This window comes from Bombyx mandarina, chromosome 22, assembly GCF_030267445.1.
Source record: "Bombyx mandarina strain Sakado chromosome 22, ASM3026744v2".
Classification (NCBI taxonomy): domain Eukaryota; kingdom Metazoa; phylum Arthropoda; class Insecta; order Lepidoptera; family Bombycidae; genus Bombyx; species Bombyx mandarina.
The window spans coordinates 8,032,504-8,051,990 of NC_143228.1; the positions used below are offsets into that span (position 1 = coordinate 8,032,504).

Consider the following 19,487-nt stretch of genomic DNA (forward strand, 5'->3'; position numbering starts at 1 on the left):
TACGTATTTTTCTGCTTCTTCCCTTAGACATTTTTGTCCACCATGAGATTTCAGTACTCTTGTTTCATGTCTGTGCAAAACTGACTTAATTATATTAAATTGATTAGCTATTTCCTCCTCCTTGCGTCGATCATCCTCAATGCTGAGGGTCGTGGCCTCCTCTAACAACTTTCTTCTGTAATATCCTGCGCCATTTCTGCCTATCCTCGGCCATGTGGATAGCAACGTGGACTGAAGTATTAAGAGTGGAGCGTATCTGGTCTGACCAACAGTAGTGCAACAGCAGTGCAACGGCAGTGCTTTTGGAAGAGATTTAATTCTTCGAGGCCGCTGAAGCCTTGTTTGGGTCAGGCTATTTAACCGCCGCCCCAGATTCGGGGTTGACGGTTTTACGATGGAAAGGTCGAACTCCAACCCAACCCTCCTCTTTTCTTATCCGGGCTTGGGGCCGGCATCGGCAGAGTTAAATAGTTAAGTTAAGTAGCTATTTCAACTAAAGACTTATTCCCAATTTCATATGCTTCTATTGCTGTTTTTAATATTAAGGGATCATATCTTTTATAAGGCTTTGTACTCTTTGATGTGTACACGTGAGGCATATTTAAAAATAGAAAACAATACGTAACTGATAATATAATTATTTGCCAAACAATAAACTAACACTGCATTAATAATGAAATAAAAGTTCTAGACAAAAAAATCATGAATAAACCAGATTCTTACCAACATAATATTTAAAAAATACTGTTTAACTACATAGACAGCCCTACAAACCTGTACCTATTTGTATTTAAGTGGTTCCTATTCAACTTATTTTCATCCCAATTGACTCCTCTTTCGTTGTTATTTATATCTGAGACGTCCCAATTTTTCCCAAAATCAGCAGATTTTTACATGTATTTCTATATTATCAAAAAACATTAAAACTAATAACAACTGAGATTTACCTTTAATATATATGATGGCTCAAACACTAAATTACCTATATAAATTACAGTCGTCTTCTATTATTGTCAAATAAAAAAAAGAGAGCAAAGTTTCTAACACTAAAATAATTACCACCACAAGATGTTAATTTAAAATGCGATTGCTTAAAAGTTAGTAGCCATTGTCATACCTAATCAGGGTTGCTTTGTGAACTTTCAACATTCTACTCTAATTCTGGTTTTACTGCAAGATTTTCTGGTTTTTTCCCCATTCACCTATTAATCCGTAATCACCCCGTCTTACGGTACAAGTTACCTACATCTAAACGTCATCATTTTTTTAAAGTATGGAAATCGGACCGGCTTCTTGCAATAGACCTTTCATACTTCAGTGGCTTCCTGCGATTTGTTGCCAATAGGTATCGAGTTTAAAAAGCTTGAAATGCCTTGTACGCAATATTGCGTACCAATTGCGTCAATTTGATTTGACCGCTCGCACAACACAATCGAGGAGCTTCAGTTTTATACTTAAATGCTTTGAAATATTGGCACACAACGTTGATAGGTCTAATAGCAACGGTTTGTCGTGAACTGTGAAATTCAGTTTTTTTACATCCTTGCATTTTATCAATTTAACTTCGATCGAAGCATTCGTTATAAACGATATTCAGTTTTTTTTCATCCTCTTTGACGATATTTGCAGCACACATTCTGTCAATGCTATGTAAACGGTTACATTAGAAAAAATATGGTGATTAAGTTTTCTTGGCTTTTCTAATTTCAGCGCAATTTTCTTATTTTTTTCTTTCTTAAGAACCTTCTCCTGGCAGTCACAAACACAACCAAAAAATAATTAGCACAATCGGTCCAGCCGTTCGCGCGTGATGTCGTGACCAAGGGAAATAGGGATTCATTTTTATATAATAACTAGCTGACCCGGCAGACTTCGTAGTGCCTCAATCGATAAATAAAAGACCTAAACTTTTATATAGAATAAACTTAAAACAAACAAAAGGAATCCGTCCGACGGGGACACGTCAAAGGGAAAACAAAATTGTTAATTTTATTTAATTCCGAGAAATTTCATATTTTTATACCTTTTAAACCTTCTCTGGACTTACACAAATAATTCAAGACCAAAATTAGCCAAATCGGTCAAGCCGTTTTCATGTTATGTCGTGACAACGGAAAACGGGTTTCATTTTTATATATATAGATATATAGATATATATATATATATATGTCTGACGTAAGGGCGTTGTTCTAACTGCTAAATTTGAGTTAATTTTTACGTTATCTGAAGGTTAAAAACTCGTACTAAGCATAACCTAAGAAATCCTACAACACCCTGCGTGTCCAGTATAATAACGCTTTCAGAGCGCTGATGTGGCTGCCGCGTCACTGCGGTGCGTCAGGGATGTTTGCGGATGCGCGAATAGATAGCTTCGCAGCAATCATTCGCAAGCGAATTGCTTCCCTGATTCGCCGTGTGCGGGTCAGTCGCAACCGCTACCTACGGCTGGTCGCTTCACGGATGGATCTGGACTGCCCAATAATGCAACACTGGACACGTGTGCATTTTGAGCACTCTGGATCCAAACCAGCCTTTAGGTTAAGGTAGTTTTCATGTTAATTTAGAGTTTTTGTTTTATTATTATTATTATTATTTGTTTTTTTGTTTTTATTATTATTATTATTGTTTTTGTTTTAGTCCGAGATTAGTTATTATTTTTATTTAATTTTAGTATAAATGAAATGTTAATGCAATGTAATGAAAACGTGTAATATGGATGTAAAATCTGAAGTAAATTAAATAAATAAAAAAAATAACCGTATACAACTGCCGTCACTCTAAGCTAGTCTAAACACGTCTTTTCGGATTCTCGCAATCCACTATCGGTGCTTTTAGATACCGTACCTAAAGCATCGGTCACCATTCTCGACGAATCCGTTTCGACGAATGGTTCTGCGAGAAAATTAACCCAGACACAGCCCACTGAGTTACTCGTAGGATTTTCTCAGTGGGTCGCGTATTCGATGTACTGGTAGATTCTGCGAAGTACTGCTATTGCTAGGGCTAGTGTTAGCAAATTATTTCAGGTTTTGCTCGTGAGGTCACGTACCCGTCTGGACGTAGCTGAAATAGCCCCTTAAACTAAGAGGCTATTTTAGCCCTACTAGTCAAAGGAAAAAAAAAAGGATTTGTAAGAATCAAAAAACGAACTTCAGTAACATTTTTTATTGAAACACCATTTAAAAACCTTTGAACAAGGATTTATTAATAATAATTAAAATGCTCTCATACTACCCACTTTCTTTTTTGAAGTCGATTCCTCGTTCGCTTTGGCATCATCTGGCAGTAAAGGCTCCATTTGGATATTGAGATCCTTTATAGCATCATCTAGGATTGTTATTTTACCCAATAATTTTTCCGCTTGTAAGTCCGGAGCACTGCTCTTGGTAGGGCTAGTGTTAAATAATTCATCCGATTAGAGCCCCGTGAGCTCACCTACTCGCAGGGTGAAGCTGGCCTCGAGGCTACGAGCACAGGTAGGAAAAAAAGGCTTAAAGGTCTCGTTACCGGACCGTAAATTATTTAAAGAAAAATGCTGTACGTAATGGCGAACAAATGTGAATTAGCAATGGCGACGGCATAGTTGTACGTTAACTGCGTAGCTGATTTATTTTATATTGGTAATTCTATTACTTGAGTATTTTGTATTTTTAAAACATGCTTTTAACATTACACTTTTAATTAATCATTGCATATTGTTTTCTTTAGTGTGTAACCAATTTGACTTATCATTGGCGTCCTCACGCCTAACAACGGGGCCTTATAACCCCACAAATTTACACCGGAAGAAGTATTGATTTCTCCGTTAGCAAGATGATGATGTATACGGTAAGTAAAAGTGTTAAATTATAGTAATCACCAATTTAGATTTCAAATTTATATGTTTAAAATTAGAAGTTAACAAACTTCTAGGAGGTATGTACTTCGTATATTGGTCAATAGAATAGGGACGTATTATGAGTTAATATGTTAGTAGCGTGTAATTTTTGGTTATCAGCGGTTAAGAAATTAACCAACCAGCTCAAGGGTTTGTGCAAATCTACTGATATTGCACATGACATAGGTTTAATTTTCAACTACTTCATTTGAAAAATCGTGACCGCCATTTATGGAATCTATGCGACTACATATCTAATGGTACATTAATTACCTACTTTAATGAAATTTGTTTCAATTATAACCTTAAAGCTACAAACTATTTTAAGTCCATGTAGTTTTCTGCCGAAAAACAAACTATGTGGATATGTAAAGTTTGCGGAAAACATCGATAGTTACCAAATATCGGTAAAAAATACAATGTGCTCAAAATTGTTAAATCTTTTCAATTGTCTTTGAAACGAAACATTTTGCAGCTTTAACTGGCATTATACTTTATCATTGGTATAATGTCTCTTTTGTATTTTACAGTAGTAGTTTTCTAGACATATGCTGAAAATTGTAACAAATAAACAAACAAAAAAATTCTAATAACATTTGTGCAGGGAACTAGTACAGAGCAGGACACCCGCTTCAGTGACAAGGAGAAGAAGCTGATGAAGCAAATGAAGTTTGGAGATTGCCTCACTCAGCAGGTTCGATAACTTGAGCATTCTTATACAATATTATAAAAAACTGAGTAACAGTTATTTATGCCTAATGACCCTAACTACATCCTTTTAAAATACATTTTCTTTCTAAAATAATTGTATAGCCCTTTCTAGGTTTTAGAATGCCAAATATACATTTTTACATTTTATTATTATAAGATTCATCTAACATAAGTAATTCTGGTATCGACTTAGCACTATGCACTAGTATTTTGCAGCTAGATAGTTTTAAATAAATCTTACATTGAGATTGAAGGTGCATAAAGGTAATTATTGCAATAAAATAGACTTCATGCATGGTTATTTTAGGAGATACCAGTTAAACTGTGTGTACACATAAGGGTTGGTTTAACTGCCTATCTATAGCAATAAAAGAGACATTCATATAGTATATAGGAAGTCATTTTTAGGTTGACATGTCAAAAGTGAAGCTCGACGTGCTGAAGCCGTGGATCACTCAAAAGATAACAGAAATTCTAAACATGGAAGATGATGTTGTCATTGAATATGTCACAAACCAGCTTGAAGAAAAGGTGAGTAACCTATTGTGCTTCTGGTTTACTGTTTTATACATGTCAATAGGAAAATGTAATCATTGCAGTTTCTTTTTATGGAATGCATATAGATATATTCATCTTTGAAAATATCATAGTCATCTTCAATAATTTCAAATAAAAGAAACTGCAATTGAAAAATAAATGTCATATGTAATTGATTGCGTATGGATATTTTTATGGTCCCCATCGGTTAGCGCGCCGTCGAAGTCATCCCCGCAAGGTGCTGCCAGCTCCCCGACGCTGCCTGCTAGCTACGCTCTTTCGGAGGCCCTTAGCATATCTGCGGTATTTACGGGGAAAATTAAATAATTACAAGATAACTCATAATTAAATGAAGAAGAGTTTTCAGAAAAGGAAAATAACTAAAATACAAAATTAGAGTATTAGTTCCCCAAAGCCATTAAGAGGTGATTTGACTCAGTGCAAGGAAGTTTTGTCGTTAGGCTTTGCGTTCAGCATAATGTGGTTGTTATCGCAACACCCTTACAGATGCAAGTTTTGAAGAGGGCGAGTGTCCGGTGAGTGTTGGCGCGGGGCGTCATATGCAGAGCATCACATCGGTCTACAACTTCGCTGCGCCCTCATCATCTCTGCATCGTCGCCACTCGACACGCTATGAAGACTTCTAAAAAACATGAAACATTTCATATTATGTATATTCATGTTGCTTCCTTACCTGAGTCATATCTGTTACACTTATTTGCATATTTATAAGTTTAAACTCTTAATGGCTTTAGTATCTTATTCCAGATATACCCATTAAAAAAAATCGTTTTAAACACATCATGAAGTGAAAGAATCTTGAACATTAAAATGATGATGAATTATACTGAGTACAACATGGTACAAATCCTGCCCAGTAATCGACGTCGTCGTTATGTACATCGGGGTTTAGGTGTTTGCGATTTTAATACGAATTTTTTCTTTTCCTGATCCCATCTATGTTGGATCCTAGTTCCCATGCCCAAAGAAAATGCAGATCAACTTGACTGGATTCCTAAATGGAAAGAACGCACGCCTTTTCATGGGAGAGTTATGGGAGCTGTTGCTGAGCGCGCAGGCCAGTGAAAACGGTATACCCGAATCATTTACTCAGCAGAAGAAAGAAGAAATAAAGAAGAGAATGGTATGCATTAACTTCAATATTGACTAACATTGAAGTAGCAAAGGACAATGCCCATTTTGTATGGGCGTTTGGGCCCCTAAAAAAAGTTGTCCTGTCATGATGGTTTTAACTTAATGTGATAGACAAAGAAATATCGTTTCATATTCAGAAAACGATTTTTATATTCTCACCCAGGTTTAAGAGAAATCTGTTTTTTTCTGCAGCTAAAATTAAGTTGTTAATTGTTTTCTTCGAAATCAATAATCGCTCTCATCATTATTTACAGTATTAAATAAGTTAATTGTGGTTAATGTTGCTAGAAATAAGCCCTTACGTACATTTTATTATTATTATATCCTCATAATAATAATAAAATGAAATGAAAATCCGGAAGCCGGCAATGGTATTGTTGTTGTTGTTTTTAAATTCACCAATAAGCAGGCAAAGAGCGTAGCCTATACAGCCTAGTCTGTCGAAGTTATATATTTTTTTTGTCAATAAAAAGCCGGTGTATCTCTTTTTATTGCTTTTTGGGAGTTTTGACGTCAACTCGACGTATACCACATTGACTGAGCATGAGCTTACGCAGACCTTTTATACACAATTGTACACAAATACAAATAATACAAATTACACAATAAACTATTAAAAAAACATAAAAATAAAAATTCAAGTGACGCTTCACTCGGGTTGCTGCCAAAACTCTCTGATCATATATAATAAGAATAGAGTAATGGTAGGCCATTAATATTTTTACTAATGGAATCATTAATTTCTAAAAATATTAAATAATTCATGGTTTTAAGTAATAATTATTATTACAATAAATAATGAATTGAACAAAAATAAACTAAGAAGCCTGTGAATTATAAGCATTATCTATTTTTTTTTAATTTGTTGTTCAAGTCACAAACAACTCTTTCGTTTGACAGCATACAGGTTTGCTATAAGGCTGTATGGGCTAAGCCCTTTGCCTATTGGCGAATTTAAAAACTGGCATGGATAGTTTTGGGATGTTATCAATTAAGTAATTTATTTTTTAGGAAAACAATGCCAGGTTGAAAGAAATGTTGATACATAAACTAAACAACGTGAAAAAATAAGGCATAGTTTTTCAAGTACAAATAGTTTTGACATAAAGTTGGCACACTTTTGGGCATTGTCCTTTCATAAATTTTATTAATTGTCCCATATAGTAAATATTTATTTGAGCATATAATCCAATACAGACAGTCATGTACTTTTGGATGATCAAAATGTATAACATCCACCACTTTACCATTATGAGAATAAGTAAGAAAATTAATACTTTGGTTGTAAAATGAAAACACATTACGTGAAATAGGAGGAGCAGCAGAACAAGGACAAAGACAAGGAGCGACGGAGATCGAGGTCCCGGTCGCGTTCCCGGCGCCGCTCTCGCGACCGGCGGCGCTCGCGAACTCGTTCTCGTGATCGTTCCAGTGACAGAAAGTTAGTAGTAGACATATTTTCCAGGTAGCAGCATCCATTGCTGGTGGTAGTAGGGGTGGATTGCACATGGATACTTAATACTATGCTGCCAATTTAATTATACACTAGCGACCCGCCCTCGCTTCGCTTCGGAAACATTAAAACATACATGAAAAAAAAAAAAAAAAAAAGTTAAAAAAGTAGCCTATGTTCATCAGGGACAATGTCGGCTTCTAATGGAAAAAGAATTTTTCAAATCGGTCCAGTAGTTTCGGAGCCTATTCGAAACAAACAAACAAACAAATCTTTCCTCTTTATAATATTAGTATAGAAAACAATAGTGTGCTTAGTTGAATAGCGGATCCTCTGAAATTAAACGCTTAAAATCATTAACAGAGTAACAGTCGCCGTTTATCACTATGCCCACATAGTGATAAGGAGTAAACATTTGGAATATATTTTTGAGAATGTAAAGGTTGTCTGTCATACATTATTAAATTAGTAAAATTCGAGTTAGTCTATTCATCGAGTAAAATAGAATATAAAAGGGGTTACTATTGAAGAGCAATAGAATCACCATGTGACTATTTTCTGTTGGTTGTGCACATTCGGAATTACATTTATTTATCGCCAGTCAACTGATTAATTAGGAGTAGTAGTAGTATATATTGTTTTATTAAAATTGTGTGTTGCTAATTAGTTACGATAATTACAAAGATTTTTTAAATTGTGTTCTTGTACTGTTAATTGTTAAATAGCAAAATATATTCGTATGTATAATTTAATAAGAAAAAAAACTGTCAAAGTCAAAATTTTAGTTTTAACCTGGGAAATGGTTAAAGAGCTATCATTGATCTCATTGCTGAGTATGAGTCACCACCCCCAACGTGGTACAAAATCGTCGCTCAAAACACGTCATGTCGGATCATCCCGTTCTACTTACGGAGCTTTTAGGTACTTCAAGCACCTGTCATCGTCTAACCCGTCGCTTGCGACGAAGGGCTCGGCGAGTAAATTAACCCATAGACACAGCTCACTGGGTTTCTCGCCGAATCTTCTCAGCGGGTCGCGTTTCCGATCCGGTGATAGTTTCTGCGAAGCACTGCTCTTATTAGGGTTAGGTTGAGACCCCGTGAGCTCACCTAATTGTTAAGGTTACGCTGGTCTCTGAAGGTCATCAGCTTAGACAGGAAAAAAAAGGTACGAAATGTGGAGCGTGTAGCTGAGGATGATAGCTAGTTAGATATAAAATAATGACCATTAAAATTACTCTAGGCATCGTAACGGCGGAAGTCCGCGTCGATCGAGACGGCGCAGCAGCCCGATCAGAGACAAGGTCAGCCCTGCGAAAACTGAACCGGAAACCAAAGGTACTGTTAATGTAGACGTAAATAAAAATACAATGATAGTGATAATGTTAACTTTATAATAAAATTGTTGGTGTGTTGTTTTCACTTAAAGATGGTTGTATTGTAAGATGTTGCTTCTGTTATCGTTGCGAAGTAAAATGTCTACATTATCTTTTGTTAACTGGTTATGGCGCGTATTGTAAGCCCGCACGGGTAGATACCACCATTCGGTGTATTTGTGCGGCAAACTAGTCCTGCGTTTCAGTTTGAAGGGTTGGATTGATGTTATACAATGCAATTACTCGTGGCGACTCATATTTACTGTGTTCATATATTATAACAAAATTGAGACTTATCCTTATGTCTCAGAGTAAGTGGTGGCATTCACGTTCTGATGTCTACGAACTCTGGTACACGTTTTATTAACCCATTTATACAGTTAATAAATAGTGAAATCTCATTAAACGAAAACGTGACTCGCGACAATCATTTTATGATATTGCTTGCAGTGGGTCGCTAAAAAGTTTTACTGTATACCCCTTCCTTGTTACGAGTAGTTTTCACTTCGATGTTAAGCTTTTAATTATGGCAAGAAATAGACACTATAGTCGAATTATTTTGTCCGTGCAGTTTGGGTTATAAAACATAGCCCGGCTAGGGCGGTGAGCATGTAGCGCGGCGCAACGCCATTATCGATAAAAACAAATGAGTCATCGAAGGCAGGTACACGGCGGCGGGGTGGTATACGAAGGGTGGTGAGATATTGTTATGTTAAGAGTCATTTGTACTTACCTGCAAATTATAGTACATTATGTCGAAGAGAAATGTGTTTTTTATTCATTGGTTCTAGGAATTTCTTGAATGACACAATGGCTACTCCTTTGTTTTGTATCAAAACGGCAGAATTTATTCAAAATAATATTTGAACGTGTTGTTATCAACAATGTGTTAAAGATTTTCACTGAAATAAGAATAGATCCCGAAAAGTTACAAAGTGTTAATTTCTGCCGTTTTCGTTAACTTGCTGCTCGGATATGTGGTGTAAGTGTTCCATTAGTGATTTTCTCTTTCATTTTTATCACTAACCCACAAAATGTCAAAACCAAATACACCATCGATAACGCTTATCGACAACAATATTGCGCATTACTATGCCCGTCCATAAGGCTCGTGAGTGGAAGAAAGAGCGAAATACTCGCTTCACCGCTCCGATGTTTTATGACCCAAACTGCACGGACAAAATAATTCTACTATAGGATGTATACAACAACTAGTGGTATGATGTCTGACATGAAAAAATTTTTTTCGTTAATAAACATTCCCCATTTACATTCAGCCTTGCAACTGTTGTGCGATTCTACTCAATTAATGTTAAAATAATAATAATTTTAGCTCCAAGTGTAGCAGAGAACGGTAAGTCACCAGAAAAGAATGATGAAGAGGTTAAAGAAGAACCAGTTCAGAATAATTCTCCAACTGTCAATGAACCTGTCAATGATGAAAACAAGGAACCAACCATAACACAGAACGTTGAAGAGAAATCTGAAGTTGAAGGTCAGAAATCTAGATCTGTGTCACCTGCTAAGTAAGTTTACCTGTCAAAAATTTCATATACTATAATCATACATTAATATCAAAACTCAACACAAATATGGTGTCAGTTCATACTATTATTGCTTATTTATGCTGCAAACATTCTCGCTTATTTGATAGAAGCATAGAGTGGCCATCAATAATGAAGAAATTGAGATTACATACTTATTTTTGTTGCACTAGCTAGCTGACTAGACTTGATGCATTTACTGTTAACTCTGATGGCTACTCACCTAATAGTACATGGAAATGAGCAATGCCAGGGGTAAAATAAAAAATCTTTGCCTCTTAACTTCTTTCGATCATAATTTGATGTATATGTCATAAGCATCCGGGAAACTCTGTGAAGGGGAGCTCATTCCAGAATAAGATAGGGCCTGGGAAAAATAATCTGAGGTGGATAATGAGCTTGTTAATCTAAGCTACAAAAAACGTATCTACCGTAGGCTACATAGATACTAGATCCGTTTTACTACATATTTGCAAAGCATCAGTGTTCAGTTTTTCGGTTTGCTTGTCGACTACTTATCATATATTTTACGCTATATGTATATGTGTGTGCGCAGCTAATTATTTTTTAATATAAGGTCAACGGACGAGAAAGAGAAAACCAATGATGAGAAACCTGCTGATAAGTCGCGCCGATCATCTAGCGAAAGACGCTCGTCTTCAGCTTCATCCCGTAAGTACATTCATTTGAACCTATTTGTTTATACATTTCTTTGATTGTATTTTACTTAGTAAGCGTAATAATTCAGGAATTATTCAAAATTACTTCAGATGTTCAGAATTCTATTTCAAATTTCAATATATTTTATCTCTTCTACTTGCAATGGTAGCTTCCACATCTCCTATGACATACATTTCTTATACACTTGTTTTTTAGAGATTAACTAATTTTATTTCATTAAATCTGTGTAATAAGTAAAAGCCAACAACTAAAGCGATTATTTATAACAAATAAAGCGGTTATTAGATGATAATATAATGATTATAGCATCAATACCGCTCTTCTCATAATTCCCGACTTAAAAAAAAAATGATACGCTATGTGACGTCGTGTTTCTGCTGCAAAGCAAAACGGAATGTAAGCGGTTGGGAAATTTAGTGGTAGGGCAGCGCTTGTGTTGTCATAAACTTATTTTCTGTCCGAAGGTGAGGCCTCGACCGAATGAACTAAACATACCACTGATGGGTACAGGTTCCAATGGCCGTTAACTTAGCCTTCTGGTTTTTTTAAAATTGAATTATAATTGAAGATGGATTAATTTAATTTAATGGATTGTATTTTTGTTAAACTCAATGCTTAAGATAGGTTATTATTAATTTATTTTAAAACAATGAAGTCAATGATTTTCTTTTCAAATTTAACGAACGCAATCGTGATTTGCGCCTAATGTTGTTAAACGGAAATTAAAAAGGTCAAATTTGATCGATTTTTTTTGCGGGAATTAATAAATTTCAGAAAATTTTAATTATTCCATTTGGCTTACAGTAAAATAATGAGTACACTTTTATGATTATTAGGTGGCAGTGTGAAGAAAAGATCGTCACATAAAAAACGACAATACCGTTCGAATCGTGATTCTTCTACAAGTGTTAGCCCTAGGCGCAGCTCCCGAAGAGAAAGGTAACATTATTCACTAATGTAACTAAATCTAATTAAAATCTAACTAAATGTAACACCGTATTTATGCGATGTATTCAATAGCAGCCACTTGTGCAAAAGTTTCCCAACAGACAACTTATATACATTACACCAAACTAAAATTAAACTAAGCCTGATTATTTAATATAAAATACTTTGATGTTAAGGAATGGTCTTGAATGAAATTATTCTATTTGAATAAACATTTTTTTTTCTATTTACACATGGATTGTCTATCTATGAAAATTTCGTACCTGGGCTTTAAAATCGATTCATAAGTATTGAAATTAAATTTTTTTTTGTAGGAGTAAATCTCGCCGTAGGAGCAGCCGACGTAGGTCGTTAGATCGTCGTGAGAGGGAAAGAGAACGGGAGAGAGAAAGAGAACGCGAACGTGAAAGAGAGCGACGACGCCGTGAACGAGAACGGCGTGAGAGGTATAGATTTGTTTATAATTACTAGTGTTTATTTAATTATCTGAAATCCACAATAATTACAACATCTGAAGATTTAGATTTAGAAGAATTATATTTGTATGTATATATATTTTACTTTTGTTACTGAATTTTTGAAAAACAAGAAACTATGTATTTCCATTTTCTTATTGATAACAAATATCTTAAGAAAAAAAAATACCATATGACGGTCAATATATTCTAATATTGAAATAAAATGAAACAATTTAAACAGATTTCAATATTATTATTATTTGTATTTTGTTTATATTTATTTATTTAGTATTTTTCTATAAAATTTATTAATTAATAAGATAACAATCTTCTTGTTAGGTCCTTATTTTATACCCGATGATACTACATTTCGATTAATGCCATAATTGCTCCCTAGGGTTTTCTAGAAACCATATATCTCATAGTGCGGGGCATATTTATGACAAAGCGCATCGTTAAAGTTTGAATTTTACGTAATCCTTATTTGCATCCCCAAAAACTGCTCAAAATATTTTAAATCACATAATTGACACAGGCAATGTGTAAGCTTCTGGAGACGTTTTGAGTCTACGAACGAATACTTTGAGAGGCTTTTGTACTTCAAAGAACACTTAACTACAATATATGAACAGTTCGTAAACTCCAGAGTCAGGTCATGCAATCCCAGATTTTGGTGCTGTCTGCTGTGTGATCTTCGGTTTTTTCACACATTTGCACTCTATTCTTCTTCTATTTGGCTAACCTAAAACAGCGAAATAATGAGACTAGAAATTGAATTGTCTGATGATCACATGATTGATAATTGACTATAGTAGAATTATTTTGTCCGTGCAGTTTGGGTCATAAAACATAGCCCGGCTAGGGCGGTAGGCATGTTGCGCGGGCGCAACGCCATTATCGATAAAAACAAATGAGGTATCGAAGGCAGATACACGGTGGCGGGGCGGTACACGAAAGGGGGTGAGACATTGTTATGTTAAGAGTCATTTGTACTTACCTGCAAATTATAGTACATTATGTCGAAGAGAAATGTGTTTTTATGCATTGGTTCTCTGAATTTCTTTAGTGATATAATGGCTACTCCTTTATTGTGTATCAAAACGGCAGAATTTATTCAAATTAATATTTGCACGTGCAACAATGTGTTAACAATTTTCATTGAAATAAGAATAGATCCCGAAAAGTTACAAAGTGTTAATTTCTGCCGTTTTCGTTGACTTGCTGCTCGGATATGTGGTGTAAGTGTTAAACTAAATACACTATCGATAACGCTTATTGACAACAATAATGCGCATCACTATGCCCGTCCATAAGGCTCGTGAGTGGAAGAGAGAGCGAAATACTCGCTTTACCGCTCCGACTTTTTATGACCCAAACTGCACGGACAAAATAATTCTACTATAGTCAATCTCTTTAAGGGAACATGGATATTTCAGCACCTATCCACACAGAACCTTTATATCATGACTACTTAGATTTACATAGTTCACATACCCAACTTCATGAAATGTTTTACGAATGATACAAGCCCATATTAGTCTCCAAATTTCTAGTGAAAACTAGGCAGTGGGCTGTGAAGAAGTTGTTGGTCAAATTTAACGACCCTACTAGTAATCAACGGTCCACACATTTTGTTGCGTTTTTACTCAGATTGTGAAAATTTCACGAAACTAGAGATTTCTACTGGTAACTCGCACATGCTGAAGCTGCAACTGCACACTTAGTTCTAGTCTAAGTTCGTTTATATTAGGCATTTTACAATTAACATAAGAAATTAATATAAAAGAGAACAACAAAATCACTCAACTACCAAACCACCCATCACCAAACAAAATAATAGGGTATTTTTTATTCTGTTTTTTAAGGGATTTTATGAACTGGTATCTAAGACTTTTATGTCTTATTTTAATATATATTGTTATTTTTATGAAAAATTATAATATGGATTGTAATGAAATGAATATGATTAATTTGAGACATTAATCAGCTGAGATGAAATAAAATGAGATGATATGGGATGAAATATAATCTCAGTAAAATTGTGGTCATTTATTGAGATTTTTTCAGTAGACTTTTTGGGAGGATCCCGAGAAGTTACGTCCAGCGGCTTTGTTTCATTTTCCCACATTTGTGCACTTTCAAAGATATTTAATAAACCACCGTTATTACACATTTAAACCTGAAGAAACACTAAATAGACAAAATAGAACAAATCACAAAACTTAACTCCTCGCATATCCGCCAAAAAGTCTTTATACTGATTAAATGCAACAATGTTGCAAATACAGAATATGTTTTGCTGAAAATTCAGGATATGTAAACAAATTTTAAGTAATATATCTGTGAGGATACAATTGCTTTGATTAAATGATGAATTTTCATTTGAAATATTTTCTGTATAGGTAGTTAGTAATTGCTTATTGATTAGGGCAGAATAAATTAGATAGTTTTAGTTATAAATGCAGCTGTTTTATACCTATATTTAAAAATTCAATAGTTTTTTACAATAAAAGATTCATTCATAATACATTGCATTTTTTATGTTTGTGATAAAATTGCACCTAAAGGGTATTTATATAATGATTTCTAAATTAATGTAGGTCGAGAGAACGTCGACGATCGCTTGAAAGACGCAGACGGTCGCGTTCACGCTCTCGACGACGTTCAAGAGACAGGTATAATTTACTTTGAATATGTTTTCATCACAAGCATTCGCTTTAAAATTGATTTTACAATAACCTTACACAATGCTACTAATAACATTTTAAGTTTCTATTTATAAATAACAATAAAAAAGGATGAGTCTAAATGAAATATCCATCAATGTAACACGCAATTCCTTATGATCAGCATTAAAATTTATGTTCACACGATTTTGATTATTACTAATGTTTGCCCAAGGATTGAAACTTGACCATAGTCACTGAGGCCTCAAAATTTAAATAAGGTATTAAAATTTGTTATGTTTTTCATAAACTGTTAATATTAAGGTTATATTTAGATTATGAAAGAAGAAAACATATTAAAGAAGCAATAATTTGTAAAAAAAAACGTGCACTGTTTTACTATTTCTTAAACGAATGCTGTACTGGTATAGGTAAGTAAGCAAAGTAATCGTATCATAAAAGGTATTCATTACATAGATATTAAAACTGAAAATCGGGTAAGAAACGGTTAAACAATTTATTGTGTTTATAAGGCAACCAAATGATAAAAATTAAGACACAAAAAAAAAAAAAAATACAAATAAAGAAATAGTTTATTTGGGAGTGGCGTATGTATGACTAGGCTACACGTCCTATGTTGTAATAAAATACAAAGATACTTCTTCACTAGAACTGACAGTAAAGTTTTCTTATAATTGCAAGTGGGGTCTCAGTTTCGGAAAATAATTTTTAACCACTTAAATAATATAAATCGACGACATTGATGAATATTTAAATTTATGAAATTTAACCTTTTATTGAAGTGCTTATGTTACAAATGAATTGAAAAACAGTTTTTTTTGTAGCATACGAACCAATGAATGTATTTTGATTAGAAACCGTATTTATATGTAGATAATCTGTTTTAAATTTGTAAGGCATCGTGCTTAACGATTCCGTATGATTGAATGCGAGTACGGAACTATTACAGGTCTCGAGACCGTCGCCGCTCCCGTTCACGTCGCAGGTCGCGGTCGAGGCGTCGCTCAGGACGCAGGTCACGCGACCGACGCTCACGTGATCGCCGCTCCAAAGACCGCCGCTCACGAGATAAGTCCAGGTAAACTATTCCTAATTTTAGTCGCAATACCTTCATTTTAAATTCTAACAAATTACTTGAATGAACTTCCTGTAAAGTATCAAAAAAGGTTGAACTAATTTTATTTGCTTTTTCTACAGAGAGCGAAAATCGCGCGATCGCTCCAGGAGATCCAGGGACAGGAAATCTCGCGATAGAAGGTCTAGCGATATTATCAAGGAGCGTTTAGAGAAATCTGTCTCGATTCCGAGAAAAGGTAATATATATGTTATTTTAGATATAGCGATAAACCCAAATAACATTTATTACTTAAAATAAGAAATGTTCATAATATATTAATTTAATTCATTTTTTTATAGAAAATAATGACAAATTACCCAAAAAGCCTGAGCACCTGCCTATTCCGCGTGAGCAATCTAAAGAGCGCATTATATCTAGCACAAGCCGAGAATCATCAGTAGCTGTTGAAAAACCCCCACCAGAACCTTTTAATGACGGAAAAACCCAGTCAGACCACACTGACGACGAAGAGAAAGAAGATATTGTAAATATTCCAAACCTGCGTGAATACTCAAAAAGTCTTTCACGCACTCCATCACCGTTCTTGCGAAGACATGAAATTGACAAAAACAAGAAATCTGATGAAGTTTCGGGAAAAGAGCAGAATGAGGACGAAATAAAAACCAAGGAATCCAAAAGAGCTAAACGTAAAGCCCATCAATCTGATTCTGAAAGTGCGAGTAGCGAGGAGCTATCGAAATCCAAAAGTAAGTCCAAAATCAAGCGTAAGGAGAAAGGTACATCTAAGAGAAATAAGAAACTCAAAAAAGAGAGCTCTTCTAGCGATAGCGATTCTGAGGAATCTTCTTCTAGTGAATCTGAAGAAGATAGGAAGAAGAAAAGCAAAAAGAATGCTAAAAAGAAGTTGGCCAAGAAATCAAGAAAGAAAAGAGCTCGCTCGTCGAGCTCCGACTCCAGTTCGGAAGAAGAAGTTAAACACAAGGCTTCAAAGACAAAACAAAAAAATGTCGTCGACGAATCTGATGTTGATAAGAAGTCTAAAAAACGCGCCAAGGATGCGAGTAGCGAAAGGTCAAGGTCTGAGAAAGTTGAAAACAAGCTCAAGTCCAAAAAAGTCGATTCTGAGGATTCCCAAGATGATAGTTCGGATACTGATGCAAAATCTAAGAAGAAAAACACTAAACGTGATACTTCTAGTTCAGAAAAAGACCCAAAACGCGGTAAAAAAACTGACTCTATTAAGGAAAAAGCCTTATCACCAGAAGTTGCTAAATTAAAGAAAGTAGAGGATAAACCAGCAAAAGTGAAAGTAGACGATGCTAAACCTAAATCTCGTGACGAAAACGAGAAAAAACCTAAAAAGAGGGAAAAGGAAGAGTCCTCTTCTGAAAGTGACCAGGTGTCAAAGAAGAAAGCAAGGAAGAAGGTAACAGACTCAGAGTCAGATTCAGACAGTGATGAACCTAAGAAATCCAAGAAAAATAAGAAACATAAGAAGCATTCTAAAAAGCATAAGAAACACAAGAAGCATAAGAAATCATCAAAGAAAAAAGAGGATTCTTCTGATAGCGATGAAGCCGAGGAAGAAGAGGAAGAAGGAAAAGTTAATAACGAAGATTTGGAGAAGAAACTGAGAGAGAGAGCATTGAAGTCGATGAAGAAACAAACTAGTGTTTCTGGATCCGATTAGTGTTCGGTTTTTTTTCTATTTGACTTCTAAGTAAAATTTCATTGAACGTACAGCATGTTATTAAAATATTTTAATGAATTTGCTGAAACGATTTTAATTAACATATATTTCATATTGTTAGTAATAATAAATAAAATAATACGAATTCGTTTTATTTATTTAATATAATATATGTAAATACATTAGAGCATCTAATTTTTAATCCCAAATTAACTATCCCTTGCACCTAACCTTTGCAAGCCACTTGCGGTAATTTATATTCATATCTCTTTTGACCTTGGTAACATGATTGGGGGATAAAGACTAAAATACTATCTAATTGGTGTGTTGTGTTTGTACCGTCACCGAATTCTTATTGCTATAAAACTCTCTAAACTTTGTAGCCATGTAGTCCCTTGTCCTTGTATTCCTTGATTTATCAGTCCATCAGGATCAAATACTAGCCATTTATTAAGATTTGTAAAAAAATAGAAACCGTAAATATTGCTCCTATCTCGCTAGGTTACAATCTTGCAGAAGTAGATGGAGGGGCCTGACAGAGGGTTCTTTTGCGCATCAACCCGTTTCTATCGAGTCACGATTCTTTCCAATCTTGACTGCATACATTTTTCTCTTCTCTTCCGTTTACAGAGTAAATGGCTGATGGAAGGCCCGGCTTATTTGGCCTATAAAGTTCCTCAGGTAGGTAATGAATGACCTAGGTTCGCTTCGGAATTATGAATTTAAAATAGGTAATTTTCAATTGTAATGATGCGATAATAACATCCTAATTCAATCAAATTACATAATTTAAAATCTCATATATGACAATAGCGTGATATAGATAAATGAATATAAAATATTAATAAAAATGAAATATACAAAATTCCTCTATATTTAATTTAATAAATATAATTTCCAAAACATAGTTTGCTAATGCTCATATTACAACGCCTTACATTAAAGTCATCGGCCGCATGGTCGTGAGCTCTGCTCTAAGGAATTGAACATTTAAGAAGATTTCATATTTTATATAGTTGCATCTTCCGCCACCGGACTGTATCGTGAGCGTTATTACAGTATTTACGAGAGCGTTCTCTTCACGGACACTTCGGCTTCTTGAGTTCTATGACGTGCCTTTCAAACGAGTGAACAATGTTGGTAACTTGGCTGTGCTTCTGACATTGCTGTTGCCCGGTGATGGTGATTGTTCACTATTAAGTAGGATTATGCTATTTTTAATTCAATGGTAATAAAGTAAATTATTTACTTGTATGCTTCAACGGATTTACCAAACGGTAACATTAACTCTTC

At 34.7% G+C, this 19,487-nt stretch overlaps 1 protein-coding gene across 7 annotated transcripts; it reads left to right on the forward strand.

Moving 5' to 3' along the window:
• Window positions 1-3,481: 3,481 nt before the first annotated feature.
• Window positions 3,482-18,339, forward strand: Srrm1 (Serine-arginine repetitive matrix 1). Of its 7 annotated transcripts, XM_089736754.1 has the most exons (16): window positions 3,535-3,620; window positions 3,709-3,828; window positions 4,482-4,571; window positions 4,997-5,119; window positions 5,338-5,428; window positions 6,099-6,269; window positions 7,594-7,721; window positions 8,976-9,070; window positions 10,442-10,634; window positions 11,230-11,324; window positions 12,170-12,272; window positions 12,596-12,727; window positions 15,340-15,414; window positions 16,376-16,504; window positions 16,624-16,739; window positions 16,843-18,339. In XM_089736754.1, the coding sequence occupies exons 4-16, from the start codon at window positions 5,076-5,078 to the stop codon at window positions 18,192-18,194; spliced, it is 2,724 nt and encodes a 907-aa protein (XP_089592880.1). In that variant the 5' UTR covers window positions 3,535-3,620; window positions 3,709-3,828; window positions 4,482-4,571; window positions 4,997-5,075; the 3' UTR covers window positions 18,195-18,339. The 7 variants fall into 7 exon arrangements, with proteins under 7 accessions (XP_028041366.2, XP_028041367.2, XP_089592880.1 ...); XM_028185565.2 differs by lacking the exon at window positions 5,338-5,428 and having other exon boundaries at window positions 3,482-3,620; XM_089736756.1 differs by lacking the exon at window positions 15,340-15,414.
• The last annotated feature ends 1,148 nt before the right edge of the window (window positions 18,340-19,487 follow it).

Coding starts and splice junctions, on each gene's coding strand:
- Srrm1 (XM_028185565.2), top strand. Junction 5,120..6,098: donor CAAACCAGCTTGAAGAAAAG/GTGAGTAACCTA, acceptor GTTGGATCCTAG/TTCCCATGCCCAAAGAAAAT. Junction 12,728..15,339: donor GAACGAGAACGGCGTGAGAG/GTATAGATTTGT, acceptor AAATTAATGTAG/GTCGAGAGAACGTCGACGAT.